At 42.1% G+C, this 18129-nt stretch overlaps 1 protein-coding gene across 1 annotated transcript in view; it reads left to right on the top strand.

Moving 5' to 3' along the window:
* The first annotated feature begins 245 nt into the window (after window positions 1-245).
* LOC108940486 (lysophosphatidylcholine acyltransferase 1) overlaps window positions 246-18129 on the top strand; it is a 30696-nt gene continuing 12812 nt past the window's right edge. The window contains exons 1-5 of the mRNA XM_018762711.2: window positions 246-721; window positions 14890-15029; window positions 15763-15977; window positions 17573-17685; window positions 17930-17990. Of these exons, the coding sequence (XP_018618227.1) occupies window positions 587-721; window positions 14890-15029; window positions 15763-15977; window positions 17573-17685; window positions 17930-17990 (664 nt within the window). The 5' untranslated portion in view covers window positions 246-586. The remainder of the gene's footprint in view (window positions 722-14889; window positions 15030-15762; window positions 15978-17572; window positions 17686-17929; window positions 17991-18129) is intronic.

Raw genomic sequence — 18129 nt, 5'->3', positions numbered from 1 at the left:
GATACTTTGAAATACGGAAAGAAACACATCATTAAAAAAATTACGCAAAGTAGATGAGACCAACAATAAAGTACAAATTATTGTTGAATTGTCTTTATTTCGGTTAAATTAAATGTTAGGTTTCGGTAAAACTTTATTTAAGGAAAGATAGCTGATGCGATGATGCGAAGAAAAAGAGACGCCTGTAAATGAACTACAAAGTGACACCGTCGCCTAGTTCGTGATGTCACGGAAACGTCATCTCGCACGGCACGTCGCGCATGCGCATTGCGCTTACACTAAGCTAGGCTGGGGTGGGGGAGGGAGAAGGGGTGTTTGGAGGGATTCTGTTTGTCTCCGGTGCGCTGGAGAGATTCATCTTCAGCCGGACTGCAACCCCGACTACAAGAAAAGCACTGGGAGGCCTCCGAGCACATGATCCTCGGCTAATCCCTCCGTCCGTCTCCGCCCCGAACGAGAAAGAAGAAGAAAAAAAACCCAAAACCGGACCAACTGCGTGGCACCGTTACTTGGGGAATTTTACAGCAGTAGCTCCTTTTATTTCTTTGATTTCATCGTTTCACTCTTCGGATTACGTCGCTCTGCAATGAGGCTGCGCGGGAGCACGCGGTGCCAAGGAGCGGACGCACGCGGCCGCGTGGTGGAGCGCCGGCCGCGCGCTCCCCCGTTCAAGAACCCGTTCGTGCACGAGCTGCGCCTCGGCGCCCTGGAGAAAGCCAAGGTGAGCCGCGCGGCGATGCGCGTGCAGCAGTGGCGCGGCAGAGGAGGAGGAGGAGGAGGAGGAGGGGTGGGTGTTCACCGGTTGCACAGGGAGCACAGTGTCACCGCGCGATTTACAGCCAGATGCAGATCCACGACCCCATATATTATATTTAGTGAGGGCTCTCGTGTTTACGGACGGCCTCGTCGTATGCAGCAGAAAAAAGCCCACGCAAGCAAGCTTGCTAAGTAAGTGTGGTTTTGGTGAGTCCCGGCCCCGTCCACACACACAGGGCCCTCGCGGCAGATTTCGGCAGTCCAGCCGGGGGTGACTTTCCCGTGGCGTGTGTGTGTGGTCCTCCTTGCCGTCGGGTGGGTTACCACCACATCCACGTTGAGCCTGCCCGGATGTGTGGCTGAGGTACCTGGACCTGGAGGTTAGCGGCCGAGATAGGTTCAAACCCGTTGCCCTGCGCTGTGGAGCGCTGGTGTGCCGCAAGGCTCCGTCTTCGGTCCGCTGCGAAAGCACCGCCGGCCAGGTTTTTCCCGGCGTGCTCAACTGCACCCTTCTGCCCTGGGTTTGCTTTTGTCTTTTTTTCCTTTTCTTTTCTTTTCTTTTCTGAAAAGTGTCAAGGGTTTCTGTTCCGTGAGAGCAAATTGAGACTGGAGTCACTTTCAGAATCGGGACAATCAATGGCCTCTTTCTCACGGTCATGCACCGGTTGCTGTGCAGCCAGACTTGACAGAAAGAGAACAGTAGGCCTCCTCTGCTCAGCACAGACAGTGTGTAGAAGGAACATCTCATACCCTCCAACAAGTCTTCTAGAGGCTGCTTCAGCACTTCCTCTAAGTATGGAATAATTTTCATATATTTTTTTTCTTCAACATACCCTGGTTTTTCTTCCCTTTTATTCAGTAAAGGCTGCCTAGACTTGTTTAATATGATTCCACAAGAAAACAGATTCAGAGATTCATGAATACAATAACTTCTCAGGAGGTCTAAACTCTAATGAAATTGCTGGAATAGAATTTGGTCATTTGGAGTCAGTTTATTTCCACAGTTACATAGTAACACTACATAGTATCCATTGTAAGTCGCTTTGGAGAAAAGCGTCTAAGTGAATAAATGAAATGAAACACTGGGTACGCTGAGCATGAAAATGCTTGTGACGAGGCTCAGATTGACATTGACGATACAAACGCTTATTTACACATGAACAAACGCATTTGAACAAATGCGTATTTAGACAAGGCGCCCTGTGTTGCCGGGTTTGGCTCCGGCTCGCTGCGACCCCGCTCGGGACAAGCGATTTCAGGCTGTGTGTGTGTGTGTGTGTGTGTGTATTTAGACAAGGTGTGCTTGTCAGGAGACTATTTTACTTGAGAATCATGTGATATCAGTTTTTTTTTTAGTTTCTTAAACTGAGTATTAAGTTGTATTCTGCAAACACCTTCGTCACTTACATTCTTAGATGATCAAATTTACAGCGATTCGTCCATTTATACAAGGAATGTTACTGTATTAGTTCAGTAAGTACTTTGAACAAAGGTACTTCAGCGGGAACGGGGTTCGACCTGGAGACTGAATATTTCGACATGACAGCTCTAAGCGCTACGGTACCTGCTACTTGTGATTCGTGCTGTAGAAACTTTGTAAAAGTACTTCCCAGTGCTTGCAGTTTATACTGCCCAAGGTGTTGATTTTAAATGAGTAAAAACAAGTTTACGTATATGTTTAGTTCTTTGTATTTATTGTATGCTTGACCCTGAAGACCCTTGAGTCACCATGCTGCCCTGTTGGTGCAGATCTGTTAACTGCATGTGATTTAATGCTTAATTTCCAAGTATCCGTCCAGCAATAGTATATACATCACCACGAAGTTCAGATTGGTGGCATGCTGCTTTATGCTTGTACAGCTTTCACATTGTGTTCCAAGCCAGGCTCCAGGAGGACAAGTGTCTGTGGTCACAAAGGGCTCTAGGTACATCGTCACATCAATTGCCAGGTGAAAACTTAAAGCTCCATTCTCTTTTGACACTTTGGTAAAGGTGTCACAGAATAGGTGACGTTTGACTTGAATTCGCATAACATTGTCCTGTGTTGCTATTAAAGGCATTAACTTTTTGGTTATCGGATGTGCTGCCTCTGTTGACACTTTACTGTTTTTGATTTTGCGTGATTTTCAAGTTCCTGTTGCCAAAAGACATGCATGCAATGCAAAAAAAAAATTACAACGCTAATCCTCACACCAGACCAAGCATTTCAGAATTTGTTCTTTGCATTTGAAGACATTGACATGTTCTGCTTGGTTACATTTCAGTGTAATCATACAGTAAAGCAGTTTCATACTTGTCAGACCTTCCCTTATGTCTTTGCTTTTATCATCTTACAGTACTCCCTGGTCATGGTTTGTGCAAACCAGCAGAATTTAAAGTATTCTTAATAAGTGGGTTTGATAATGTCCAGTGCCCTGGAAGTCAGAAAATTTGCTTAATGTCTCACTTTTTTCCTGTTTTCGAGTTGATTGCTTCATGCATTTAAACATTTAATTTAATCTCAGGGTAATCGATTGTTTCCGTGGATGAAGCTAAACCCAGTTTTTACAAATGAGCGGGCTGGAATGGGACTGTGCCAGGTATTTCAGTGCCAAAAATTCCTACACATTGTCACAAAACCACAGACCATTGACTGATGTTGTTCTGAAAAGAGATTTTTAATTGTTTGTAATTGCACAGAATGTGCAGCTTGCTTCCTTTCATAGCCAAACACTGTGGCATTTCCCATTTTTTATTTTTCTTAAAGCATCGCATTTGGCATGAAATCCGTAAGCTTGGCAACACAGGTCCCAAGTAACACTCCATCTGACAGCCCTGGACTGACAGAATGGCAGTTTCATCCCAGGCTGCTTAATCGCTGATGAGCAGAGCCGCGGGATGCCAGATTTCCCGCTCTAAACGCCGGAGATTTTAGCACCACAGATGTGTGAATGGTGGAGAGCAAGTCTTCCGCTTTGAAATGGTAATGCATGCAGTAAACCGGTTGCATCCCCAGTCCTCATGCAGGTGTTGCATGAGGACTCGGGATTCTTAAGACTCCATGCTAGCTAGACTATTTGCTTACGTGAAACGTAGACAGATTACAAAACAAAGTTTGAAAATCAAGTCATATCGTAAGTATATTGAGTAATCTGTGAGTCATCTGTTGGGTTGTGTGTTTTGGGGGGGGCTTTTGTGGACAAGTAGCTTTGCTGATGGGGCCAATTTCCAGTAAGTGATGGATTCATTTTGAGCTGAATGTTAATTTTTTAGGAAAAAATCCCAATAATAATGAGTTGAATACTTTGGCACAAAAGAAACAGCCATAGACCTTGCAGGGCTTATGGCTCGTAATTAAACACTCCTGTCTATCGTTGACCTTGTCATCCATTGTTCAGCTGCCCCCCTCTTCCTTTTCCCCATAGTGGGAATCCTCCCCGCTTTATTCAAAACCGATGACTCCCTCACGTCATGTCTGTCAGATATATAAACCAATCCTTTACGCTCGTACCTAGACCTCCTAACTCGGCAGCATCCATTTAACACGACTAGTCTCGGCAGACGTACCTAGTTGGGGAGAGACCCCATCCAGGCTCTTCATTATTCCAAAATAAGATACAAGTTTTCTACCTTGTTTTAGCCTTGTTGAAACTATGTATACTATGGTCCATTGGCTCATAGAGATAAGGTGACAGTTTCTTTGACTGAGCACTTGAACTTCCTGATCCTGTCCACATTTTTAATCTATTTTGCATGTTGTTAGCTTGTTGAATGTCTGGATTTTTTTTTTCTGGATTCATAGCTCTCTTGCTATGAAAAGTACTCCAGAATACTGTGTTGTCTGTTCAGCTTGTAGACTTGATACATATCGCCTAATCTTTTGTTTGCATAAACATCTTGCTTTATCTGCCATGCTAGATAAGTGTGTGTGTGCTAAGAAAATAGAGCTAATAGTTTGACTGATAAGGTCAGTGTTTACATAGGCCATTCGTATAAATGAGAAACTAATTTTCTTTCAGTAAAATATGAAATTTTAAAAGGTCCAATTTTCTCACTATTTCATCATAACCTACACAGATTTGCTCAAGACAGTAGTAGGCCTCACGGTTGCTCGATTTTTCTTTTTTTTTTTTTTTTTTTTTTTTTGGCCACTAAACAGCAAAGTTTTTGAATGAGATAATAGTTGCTGATGATCCAACAATCTGACCTCAGTTTTGAATTCTTCGGACCTGTTCATTTGTTTTTAATGGTGACGAAAGTAAAAGGGACATTTCATGTTGGCCTTGGGGTGTAACATTCCTACTTGGCCCAATGGGGCACAACGAGACCCTCTTATATAATCAGTTTCTTTAAGGACGTACCACAAAACACAGCGTTGAGTGTCTAGAGAAAGCTCGGTATGAAATGTTCAGTAGGGATGTATGGAAATTTGAGATCCCTTTGTGCATTGTCCATGGAGTTTATTACATTAACATGGTGGTAAATCCAAAATCTTTAGGAATTTTTCTAGCTTTTCGCGTTTGTCTTCTGTCGCAGTGGTCCGTGACCCTTTCTGGACTTCCAAAGGGGACAGCACCCGTGGCAGAAAGCTGTGACAAATTGCACACAAGCGCCGAGTCTCAGGAAACTATGTTAGCTTTAGCCTGTCCTCGCACCTCCAGCTCCTGGGGGAGGGGGACCTGCGGGGATCCCAGCCTCCTCGTCCTGAATTCTGAACAGCTTGGCTGAGCGCTCGCAGCCGCTCTGCCAAGATGCTGTGGCCAGTATGTTGTCTCACCACAGAAAGCCTATTCTTTTTGCTGAGTGTAAGCTAAATCGAGACGGAGGCTCAATAAAACGACTTTCCGTTGTAAAAATGGAACGTTCCACCTCTGCCTTTTTTTGGCCTAGACCGTTTTCCTGAACACGTGTTGCAAAGTCAGTCCTTTCGCTAGTCTTTTGCGCTGTATTATGTTAAGAGTGAAGTTGTGGGCTTAAGCCTTTTTTTTGGTCATATTTTCATATGTAAACTTAGTTTTTTTTCCAGGTAGAATTTATAGTGATCTCTATATTTCCTTTGTGTTAAATGGATTGGTGTTTAAGATGTCTTGCAAAGGTCCATGTGAATGTATTTCTCTAGGTAACACTATCAGTGTTTGACAGCAAGCAGCTGGTGGCATGATGGTCAGAGCTAGTAACTTGCTCTCGAATAACCAAGGTTTGAATTCCTGCTTCTATTGTACTATGCTTCAGCAAGGTTACCCTTACGCTTACCCTGCTGTAAAGATGGGTGATTCATTGGAAGTGCTTACTTTACAACCCTCACATTGTAACTTGTTTTGTTGGTAAATGCTGAATAAATGATAAAAATATCACTTGGATGCCATCAAATGTTTGACACTAAGATCACATATCAGTATTTTTACTATAAGCAAGACATATGAAATGTCTCCACACCAGTTAATATAATAGCTCTGGCTACTTTTTCCACCCTCTCGTTTTTGTCGTTCTTCTGCTCGCTGAGCTCCAGGTGTGAAAGGATATTAAAAATGTCTGGTTTTACTATTATTTTGAATGGATTTAGAAGACTTGAGGGCAAGAAGGGTGGAAGTGCACGCCAGGGTTGCAGCTGTGATTAATTTGCTAAGAATCAATACCAATCTGAAGATGGAGTAATTCACACAGGCTAATTCATAATACCTGTCAGTTGCGAGGCCCCTGTTCAGCACCGAATGAAAAGATTATAGGGTGATGCATTACAGGTTGTAAGGCCATGTCTGACAGCAACATTATGACTGAAGTTAAACTTAATTGGTACCAAAAAGTCACATTGAAGTCTCAATGTATTAAAATGTTGCATGTTAGAATAAAAATATAAAATTTAATAATATTTTGCTTTAGCTCCTGGATGTGGATTTAAGTCCTGCTTGGTCTGTGTGGTGTTTGCATGTCCTCCTCACATTCAAGGGGATTTGCTCCTACAGTCCAAAGATGCATTTTACGTGAAGTGGTAACACTAAATTGCCTGTAGAAAATGTGTGTGTTACTGTGCTCTGGTGTACAGCTGGATTAATTTCATCATCATTATTACTAGAATGTTAATCTACCTACAGTTATTTACCCATTTGTACAGATGGCAGATTTTTCCTGGAGCAATTTTAGGGTAAGTACCTTGCTCAAGGATTCTATAGCCGGAGGTAAGATTCGAACCTGCAACCTTTGGCACCAAAGGCAGTAGCTCTAACCACTGCGCTACCTGCTGTCCCATAGGCAGTGTAATACAGTACATCTAGGACTGCAAGTTATGTTGGATTAAAAGGCATCACTTAAACACCAGTTAAGTGTGCATTGCTAAACAGCTGGAATTTTATAAACAGCTGTTTTTTTTCTGTTTTTCAGACCTGTAAGAGTTCAGTCATGTCATTTCCTCTTGTAAGTCATCAGTAAATGCTGCTGTCTGTCATCGTACTGTGCTTCTGCAGCCGAGACCGTGCTCCCAGTGCCAAAGTCAGTCTTGTTCTTTATATTTTCTTTTTCTCTTCCATAAATTAATGTAATACACTTGCTAATAAATTGCAAGTAATTACTGGTGACATGAGTCGAAGAGCATTGCCATTGTCTCCAGTGTGGTAAGCCTTCACGCTTTTCCAGCTCTCATTGTCCGAGGCTTACGCCAAATTTCTCACCCGTGACTGTTTTATTCAAATTCTCACATTCTGCTTTTTAACAAATTAGAACGAGACCTTTGTGAAGTGCAGGAAATTGGTGCAAATATACTAAATGAATGGTTTGCTAGGAAATGATCCCATTGTGCTGGATCAACAAAACCGTGCAAATATACCATTGTACTTGTACGTTTTGTCTTAGAAGTGATTATTCAAATAAGTGTTGTTTACTGCCAACATGTCCCAGAAGTTTACTCCCCCCCCCCCAGAGGCCACCGTTTTCTCTGTCAAATCTGGGAAATTCACCATAGAATTGTGGTAGTTACACGTCAGCATACTGTAAATATTTCTACATGCATTTAATGTTAATTTGAAGCCATTGAATTTCTTGATTTTATAATTAAGTGCATTAAAGCAATGGCTGTGTGTCACTTCTCCTCTTAATTTGGTATTTTGGTTCATTTTTACCTCGAATGTCTATCAGAAGTGGTTCTCTTTCTGTCTAGTTAAGCACATTTGTTAAGTTAATCAGGAAGCACATGTTCTCAGTGGAGAAGTATTAGGTCCCCCCACGTACATTTCACCTTTGTTCTTTAGAACTGAATTGGCTGAATCTGAAAATGAAGAAGCTGCCAGTAACATTGAAGAATGAATTATCGAATATATCAATTTTTGATGTGCCAAGAGTCAAACACAGAACCAGAGGTAGAAATTGTCTTCAGAATAATGTGAAATGTCAGTTGCAGAGGGCGGAACACCTCTGGAATAATGTGTGAAAGATTAGCAGGACATAATCGTTAAAATATTGCATGCAACATGTATTAGTACAGTTTTCTTTGCGGTTCTGAAAGATGTTGTTGTCTTTGAAAACTTAGTCCGTGGTTTTAATAATGCAGAAGGTGACATTTGTCGGAGAAGAAGGCTGGTATTCTGGAAACACGTGGTTTATCGAGGAGAGCGTTACGCCACAGAAATCAAGAAGTCGTTAGAAGACGAGAAGGCGTATTACTATCGACGACTCAAACGTACAGTGCTGCTTAAGTTCGTGAACCCTTTCTCTCCTTCAGCTTGATCACAAAATGAGATGCAGTGTTTATCGTAACTTAATAGGTGTGTAATGACCAATTCCGTGTGTCGCTTTAGAGGAAATCATGCATGTGGTAGAAAAAGGGAAGTAGTGCAGGTGCAAAAAGGGAACCTCAGGTTGCTTTGGTTAAACCAAGTAAGTAGACTTAGGTGTGTAAATCATAAGTACAAGATTGATTTCTTGAGTTTATATTATATTTTTCTAATGTGTCACATACTTTGAAGCAGCACCGAATGTATCTGGTGTCAGTGTTTTTATCAGTTTGGCCTTTTCTTCACCCTTCTTATGGTTTGTACATTTCTGTTCTCTAAAACATCAGTTTCGCTGCTTATCATTTTGCACCCTGCCATTTACCCAGAAGGCAATGAGCATTCAAAGAGCTAATTTAGCAGAACTGATCTACATTAAAATCCATATTAGTGCTTGCATCTGGTTTTATTATTCTAACACATCAGAATATTGATTTAATATTTTATGCCTATGGATTTAGGTGGTAAGAGGCAAGAAGTAGTTATTCCACTAAACTGCAAGGAATATACAGATTAAGAATTCTGTCTTAGTCCTTGTTTGTAGATTAGTTAAGGCTACAGACTGTACTTTGTAGCCTAGACTGATCTTCTCCATATCAGTAATAATCATAATAATGTAACATTCCTAAGAGTATTTCCTGTTGTCTTTTCTGCAGCTTGGTGTCCATTGTAATCCCAGAGTAGCACATCCTTTTCAATACTATTTATGTCAAAAACACATTAAGTGTTCACAGTGCAGTCTACTTCAGTTCACTTATTTTCTGTTTAGATTTTACAGTTTTTAACACTGTACTAATATGTTCTGCGTTTAAAGACGTTAAACACTTGCCAATCAGTTGTTGCCTTTTTTTTAACCTTCTCTGCTCGTCATCTGTTGTTTTTCTGGACACCCCAAAAAAAGCTGGTTTCCCAGTCTACGAGAAGTAGAATGCACACAAAGGTTTTGCTTTGATGTTTGCCAAAATTTCTCTTAACGTGTTTTACATATTGATGAATGGCAACCACAGTGCCGCTACGCACATTGGTGCAACCGGCAAGAGATTCTTTTCGAAGGCATTCCTAATGGATTGGTCACTCCTAATGCAGTCTGAATGGGCAGCTGAGTAGCCAGGAGGGCGTGAAGGCCATTATCAGTCCTGAAACAGATGGGTGGATGGAGATGTGAAGGTTAGTGTTCGGCTGCGAGACGCCAGTCCTCCTCAGTATCCAAGGCTTAGACCTGACAGTTGGAGTGCTTTGCCATGCAACCCAGCCCCTCATCCTATCTATTGCAGGAATTCTGTTCAGGGCTGCGGGATAAGCATCGTCAATAATAATTGAGCACTCCTCAATTATAACTAATTTTCAAAGGCCACTTACGACCTTTTTTTTTTTTTTTTTTAAACCAAGGATTTCCAGCCTTCCCCACTACCTCTGTCAGTGTTCTTACTTAAGCAGCTGTGATACAATCTGTTTAACACAATGATACTTTGTGTTATGATGTGATGACATGAATGAATAGCATCTATATACATATATTTTACTACTGCAAGAGTTTCCGGTGTTCACTTCAGTAATACTGCTAGCATATTATAGAATCAGCATAAATAAGTAAAGTGTCTCGTAAATCTTTAGTCAACGGCTGCGGCAGCTTTTGCATATTTTATGCTTTCATTGCATGTCCAGGAGGTCATTTGGTTATCTTACTTTTTAATTAATCTTTGGAAGTATTAGTCATTATATCAGTATTTGGTACTTCTTAAAAAATGTAGTCACAGTTAATTTTTCTTCTGTAAAATCAGTGTTCTTAAAAATGCATGCTTGGAGGGCAGAATAATCTCAATCGTTCAGGTTTTTTATGACTCGTAGAATGGATTCATTCAAATTTTAGAATTATTAATTAGATGTATTCTAGCTGAACCCCATGGCTTCTTTTGGTATTTTGTTGCTGTAGGTTCTAGCTGAAACTTACCTTAAATATACCTGAAGCATGACTTGATTGAATTAATGTCATACCTTTTTCTTGTGAAAAATATATCCCACAGCCCAGACAGCATGCATGTGTGTGCATAGGCGCATATTGGCAGCTCTTTGAGGATTAGGGCCATTTCCAGGCAGGTTTCTGGCTAGCTCCTGGTAGGCCCCTTGCCAGTTGCCTCTTATCCACGGCATTCCTGTTTTTCAACACTTTGAGCCCATGCCTTTCCTTGGATCGGACCAATTTGGATATCTCCAGCACCCTCTTCCTGTCTGCACTGGGGAAGTACTGCTGTAGTTAAAACCCTCAAAAATGACATTTAAAAGGGGCAGATATAAGTAGACTGCTGAAACGCCATCATCTCTTATGACTGGTTATTTTGCACGAGAAAGGTACTCTGAAGGCTTCCCATAGCAATAACAAGTTCAGGTCCAAATTCCTTTGTTTTAAGTTTTAAAAAGCTTACTGTTTTAATGATGTGCAATATAAAAATAATAAAGGACTCTAGGCCAAGTATGCCAACTGTATGCTGTTTTTTCCCAAAAGACATCAGAATTAGTATTTAATTTTGCCTTTAGCTTGTGTGAATGGATACATAACCAGATACTCAACCAAAAAATATAGAGCTTATAAAGAATGTATTTCCATTAAAAAAATGATTGTGCATAAGTCATCACCAGTGACTATTTTTCATTTTGTACCTTTAGTAGTACTTTTATGTTGTCTGTTAAAGCTTCTGGGAAATACTTAGTCATCATTTGTTGCTTTGGGGGAAAAAGCGTCTGCTAAATGAATAAATTTCATATCTTAAGATATCTTTACATCTTTAACTTTACTTCCAGATGTATAATCGTACATTCTTACACCGTCTGTATAATGCAAATCAGTTGAAACTTGCACTTCGAGCAGCATCTCCTTCCCTTGTTTTCGAGAGGTTTTTGCACTTTGGTTTTTTTTTTCTCGCAAGCAATGAGTTTGTCCAGAACAACTTAGTTATGGTTTGTGTATGTCACAGGCATATTTATTTCCTGTTCCTCCTGCTTAGGAGGTGCAGCTTGAGAGTAACTCCAGTCATCAACTCACACGTTTAATCTGAGAACTTGCTCTTCTGATTATTTTACTTTTATTATTTTTAAATCCAAGATCTCCTTGCCACAGACACAAGGCCAGTCTTCGTTCCCCACAGTGGGGTCAGCAGCCTGTCATTTAAGTTACACAGACTCACTGCCACTAACCACTTGTCATCCCTTTGCCAAACTGGAACGGTACAGGAGATGCGAGGGTCATACAGGGACACTAGGCATCATCAGTATGGTTATGTAACAGTTCCAACTGAGGGAGCGTGGGATCAGCTCCCCCATCTGTATGAGGGGTGTCCCGGGCTTCCAAGGACGTTGTCACAGGGCCAAGCAAGGGACCCAACGGAGTCCGTACGTCTGCGTGGCGTGTTGATAGGGATGTTTATGTTGCACGTTCACAGCTTCTTGCAAAGTATCTAAAGAGTCAAACAACGCTCTGCCCCCCGCTTTTCCTATTAAGAGATCGTTGGCAGCCAAAGGGCTGCGTGTGTGACGTCAAAGCAGTATTAGTCAGCGGTAATGAGAAGACTGAGAAGGCCCACAATGGCTGACTCATGTAGTGGGACTGGGAAAATCACATTTGTGAATGTAACCACATCTGTGGAACCAGCAAGCTTTCAGGAATCACAAGTGGAAGATGCCTCTCGAACACTCTTGAACTGACCTTGCAAAACACTAACTTGTACACGAGTCTGTGTATGAGTCCATTGTGTGTATCTTGCATACTTTCGATTTTCATGGTCATGTTGGTAATACCTGGTAGTGCCCTTAAATTTCGCAGGGGCTCAGTGCACTCCAACAAAATTGCACATTTCTGAACGCAGGTGGTCCCCAACTTGGATAGTTACGTTCTGCAAAACCCATTGTAAGTCATAAGTCGAAAATGCATTCACTGCATCTAACCTATCGAACATCATAGCCTAGCATACCTGCGATGGCCATTACAGGCTTGTTACCCTCATGCTGAGCAATTATCTTGTTTCCCCTCGAGTAATTGCCCTCCGCTTCTTCTTCCCACCAGTAGCTGGAGACACAGATGGGTGTTTTTGTGACATTATGGATGCACAAAACACAGCGTAGATACAGGGGGGTATCTGTATAGCGACCGCGTGACAGACTGTGAGATGCGGATTGCTGCCCCTGCCCAGCATCGTGAGAGAGTGTCACACCGCATATCGCTTGCCCGGGAAAAAAAAAAAAATCAAAATTCAAGATCTGAAGTACGGTTTCCACTGAATATCCATTGCCAGCTCACAATCGTAAAAACAAAAAATTGCAAGTCAAGGAACATCTGTTGGTTTTGGTAAAAGCTATCACTTTACAGGGGGAAGGTCCTGGGTTTAAATCCCACTTCTGCTGTTGCTCCCTTCATGGTACGTACCACTACTTTTATTTGAAACAATGAGCCTGATTAAATAATGGAAAGTAGCTTAAGGTGCAAACCTAAGTGCACATGGCCATGGACGAAGGTGTCGGCTAAATAAATGTAATTATTTGTTGCAAGGTGGTCGATGACATGTACTGAATGTTGCGAGGATGCGAAGGAATATTCCGGGAGAGAAAAAAACGTGTCTGGAGGTCTTGTCTGCCCCGAGACAGATAATTGATGAAGCTATACTTTTCATAACCCAACCGTTACCTTGGTAAGGTTTCTAATCCCATCAGTGACCAGAAAGAAAATACATTGTACCATCGATGTGTCTTTGTTCGGGTCTGATCTCATGTCTCTGCCAGATGAGTGAGCAGTGCCTTCAGGGCGCATCTGTCTCCATTCACCTTTCCATTTCCGTACAGCGTAAACGTGACACATTCCGCTGCCTGCCACTGCACATTTTTGTTGCTGTTAGTGCCTGAACATTATTTTAAGTTTTAATGTTTTGGTTCTGAAAATGTGTGTGTGTGTGTGTGTGTGTGTGTGTTTTGTATTATTTAAGTACTTAAGCATTTACTTAATTGAGAAGTTAGATGTTTTGAAGATTGGTGGGTTGTCTTCTGTCCTTCTGCTAGTATACTGTGACATCTTGCTCACTGTGACTGTCATGCTTGAAGAGACTAATGGCTTATTTCTGGAAAACAAATTTCCATGCTTTCTATGATGAGTCCAAAGAATCATTGTGATATTGCAGCACTGAATGGACAAAATTAAACCTTGGGCTATTTTTTTCTATTTTTGTTTTTAAATGGACTAACCCTGTACCCTGCATGCTACATCTGAAGCTGAATTACTGTTACTGTAGTGAAAAATGACTTGTGGTTTCAGTAATTCATGGAACTTTTGCGTGAGAGAAACTTGGAAATTTTGGCGCCAAATGGCGTTGCAGGTATTAATCTACGTTTTGTGTATTCCAAAAGGCCATATAAACATACATGAACAGCGCATCAGGGTTTTCTGTTTTGAGTTCATTGTTTCATTTCCTCCTAATGAGAGAAATCCTAACCCTTACCGTAGTTTCATTTATTTTTCAAATGAATGTTTACGCTTGACGGCCACCGTTATTTTCTTAATACAAAAAGTGAATTTTCAAGGACCCCTTAGTTCATCTCGGGCTGCAGACAAAAAGGGCCCCTGGCAGGCACCCGAGCTTTTTTCCACCTTTTGAATCGCACATGTTGTGAAAATGGCCAGCCTTCCTCAGCAGGCTTATGAGTGATATATTCCTTTTTAGCTTAATCAGCACTCATATTTTGGATTGCACTTTGTTTTAGCCACGTCATATAAATGTGAGGATTGCTTCTAGTGGTAAGATACACCTGTTCTGGGGTCTGCGTTTTATTCATTGTAATACAGACTGAACTGAAGTGCATCTTCTAGAAAAATGTTCAGCAGGACTCCCCCCATGCAATTTCCTTTGACTTTCAGGAGGACAGCTGGTAGTGTCGTGATTAGTTACTGCCTTTGGATTCAAAGGCTCAATCCCCGCCTCCTGCTGTAGTACCCTTCAGCAAGGTACTTAACCTAAATTGTTCCAGTAAAAAATTACCCGGTGGTATAAATGGGTAAATAATTGCAAGCTTAACATTGTAAGTCACTTTGGAGAAAAGTGTCAGATAAATGAATATATGTAAATGTAAAGTTCCCATTATCTATTCATTCCTTCATTCAGAACAAGCAGTTGATAATTTTTGCAGTTTAAATATGAAGTTTATGTAAAAGCAAATGTAAGATTGATTTTAGTAGTGAAATTGCTGTTTTCCCCTCCATTTCTTTTTCTCAATTTGTTGCCTTTTCTTGTAGGTAGCAAAGATCAGTAGATCAGAGCATCAGACCCAGCTTAAAAATGTATCCCGTCTTTGTGTCTTTTTTTTTTTTTGACAGCCTCCTTTTACTGAGCCCTCTTCTGTCATCATTGTCTTTCAGCTCGCTCTCATGACAGTGACGTTGTTCCCGGTCCGCCTCTTCTTCGCCGCGTTCATGATGCTGCTGGCCTGGCCCTTCGCCTTCGTAGCCTCTCTGGGCCGTTCCGAGGAGACGGTGGAACCTCAGTGCTGGTGGAGGAGGTGAGCAGCACCTCCAGGGTTTGCGGAGCTCGGATACACAATGCGTTACATCCTCAGTCTTCTCAGCTTTCCTCTCGCTCCTCTCCCTGTTGGTATATCCCCCTTCCTTATGGTCCTTCTGGAGCCTCGAAAGGGTGTGCAGTTCTGCACTTCGCTCAGTTTGTTTGCCTGCATAAACGTAAGGGTGATTTTGGCCGACAACTTCTCTTTATTCTACTCACTTCCTGTTTTTCATTTTGCTCAATGTGATGTCAGAAAAGTACATAAGTGTTTTGCTTCTTTGTGAAAACAGCCAAAACATCATGAGTGCATGATTTGCTCACCTGTTGAGATTGTACAAGACTTTGTCCAACTGTTAATGCACTTCTTTTCAGACACAACTACTGACCTGTTTTGCATGGTCTGGCAAATGTACTGATGTCGTTAAAAGGCTTTATCAAACACTTTTTAAAATTACGGTTAAAAAAATGAAATATCCCTCTGCATTCAAGGTATTTGATCAGTAAATGGTAAATAGAAGTATGTTTTGCATGTTGATATGGATGTATTGGGCCATACAACTCTAGAAACCGCCTTGACTGCCTGCAAGCAATAAGTTCGATTACTGACAAGTTTTGCTCCCAACAATTTTAAGATGCAGTAAGTTTACTTCTAAGCAATAATTTGCTTTCTGCACTTTAATGCCACTTCCATAAGCCATCACCATCCTTCTGTCTGTCTCCCTATCTGGCAGATGTGTAGATGTCATCCTCAGAGTGATCATGCGGGCTATGTGGTTTGCTGGGGGCTTCCACTGGATGACGGTGAAGGGGCAGCAGGCTCTGCCCGCCGAAGCACCCATCCTCACCCTCGGGCCACATTCCTCCTACTTTGATGCCATTCCCGTCACCATGACCATGGCCTCCATCGTGATGAAGGCCGAAAGCAAGGACATTCCAGTTTGGGGCAGTGAGTCTCTCTCTTTTTTTTTTTTTTTTTTTTTTTTTTTTTTTGGGTTCATTTTATGTATCATTCTTCCTTTGGGAATTTCTGACAGCTCTTAGGTGGAGTTGAGTCATTAAATAAAGCAGAGCTGCTGGGTATGCGTGCAAGTCAGTGTCCATACTGGGTTCCCTCACTGGCTGGCTCTGCTGAACGGGCTCTACAGATTCAGCCAGCCTGGGTGGAAGTGACAAATCCTCAGATGAAAGGCTGACAAACAGTGGTGTTCCTTCAACACTTCGGCCCGTTAACCGAAGGCGATGCATGGTTAGAATTGAACAATTTCCGCTTGAGCTGCAAAGAAGGTAAATCACTTTTGTCAGTGACTCCCAAGTCTGACCGAGTTAAAGGAGACATGATTCTACAGGGCCTGCAGAGAACACAGGAACACATCTACTTACTCTGGTTGATGGCATCGGTGACACGTGACTGTTGTAGCGGTTTCCCCGGTTACCGCCTCCTATCTCATTACAGCTTTCAGCTAGCTTCATGCAGGCAAATGGAGACTTTCATCTACTGAGGCCCAGTGTGATTCACACTGTGACAGATCCAGTGTTAAATGCTGCATGAATCATTTGTTCACATTGCCTGGGAGACTTGAAAAGACCACACACGTAAATAATAGACAGTCAGATGGGAAAAGGTGTGTTTTCAAGCACTTCAGCCGCATCAGAGGAGTGCCGTTTACACATCTGCAATTTGGCCTCCTCCACTCCTCGGCTGGGAAGTATCACCTTGAATCCCTGTGATCTTCTATCTTTCAGTGGCAAGTCATGGCTTCTCTGCCCAAATACCTTCATGATCCTAGTGGCCCTACTGATGGATTTGCTCCTGGGACCTATCAAGCTTCAGCGCCTGATAGCTATAACTCCACAGGCTGCTGTCAGATGGCTGGTATAACTCACCCAATCAGCAGGCTTAACGGAGCGCTGCCAGATGCCACGCATAACTCATCCAATCTGATCGGCAGGCCTGACAGGCCCCCCCGCGTGAGCCCCAGGCCTAAGGAGGAGGCCAGGCTCCATGCCTCTGATACAGCAGCAGGGAGGAAGGAAGCGGATGGTGGAACGACCTCTGTTTTCTGAAGCATCGATGGTTTTTTCTGCTCCTTAGAAACAAAAACAATATTCTATGGTCAGCACAAAGGAAACTAGTTTATTGCAAATTATGTGCTGTCACAAATCAGAGGAGACTGGTGGACATTTGACTCCCAGAAGGCTTTAGTTGCCCTCACAAAAGGAAGGTTAGCAAAACTGAAACTGCATCAACATTGTTCAGCATTTTGCTTAGTAAGAGCAGGCGTAATTTAATGTAGTTGTATGCAGAGCACAGTGAAGCTGATTACAAGTTGTCATCTTTTTGTGTTGAAGTCATTGTTCTCCAATCTGTGAAAATTCAGTAATCTGAAATCATTGACTGCTGTTCCCTCTCACCCAGTCTGTTTAGACCCCTTTTTCTGTTTTTTGTAATCCAACATTGCAGTTATTTCTACAGTATGCGGTTTTGTCTTATGTCCTCTACTCAATAAAATTCACCAATGAATCTATGTTTTCTTTTTTTAGCCCTTATCAAGTACATCCGCCCTGTGTTCGTGTCACGGTCGGACCAGGACTCACGCAGGAAGACCGTGGAGGAAATCAAGCGCAGGGCTCAGTCTGGAGGGGATTGGCCACAGGTAACGCAGCCAATCCAGCCCCTTATGTTTCTCTCACTACCTATAAATTGGAACGGGAAACATCACTTGTACTGCTGTAACAGTGTAGTTGGGTTGTTCTGCTGTGACAATGTGGGAATTTGAAAACAAAGAGTTAAAATTCATGCAAAATGCTTCATTAAATGTAAAGATGAGTATTTCTGTTTAATTTTGCTTTTTACCGTTGAGACTCGTTTTACTGAAATGTTCTGATTGATTATTGCAGATAATGATTTTCCCAGAAGGAACATGTACAAATAGATCCTGCTTGATCACGTTCAAGCCAGGTACGTATCTTTCTTCAGCTTCTCACTGAACAAATGTAGAACCGTTCAGGCATTTTAAAGCCTCTGTACTTCGGCTGTGTGCATCATCAATTCCGGCACATTCTGAAATTGGAGAAGCGGTAGGCTTAAGACACTTGCA

The sequence above is a fragment of the Scleropages formosus genome, chromosome 18, assembly GCF_900964775.1.
Source record: "Scleropages formosus chromosome 18, fSclFor1.1, whole genome shotgun sequence".
Lineage (NCBI taxonomy): Eukaryota > Metazoa > Chordata > Actinopteri > Osteoglossiformes > Osteoglossidae > Scleropages > Scleropages formosus.
The sequence above is the reverse complement of the archived record's forward strand: the minus strand, read 5'-3'. Positions and strand labels throughout refer to the sequence as shown.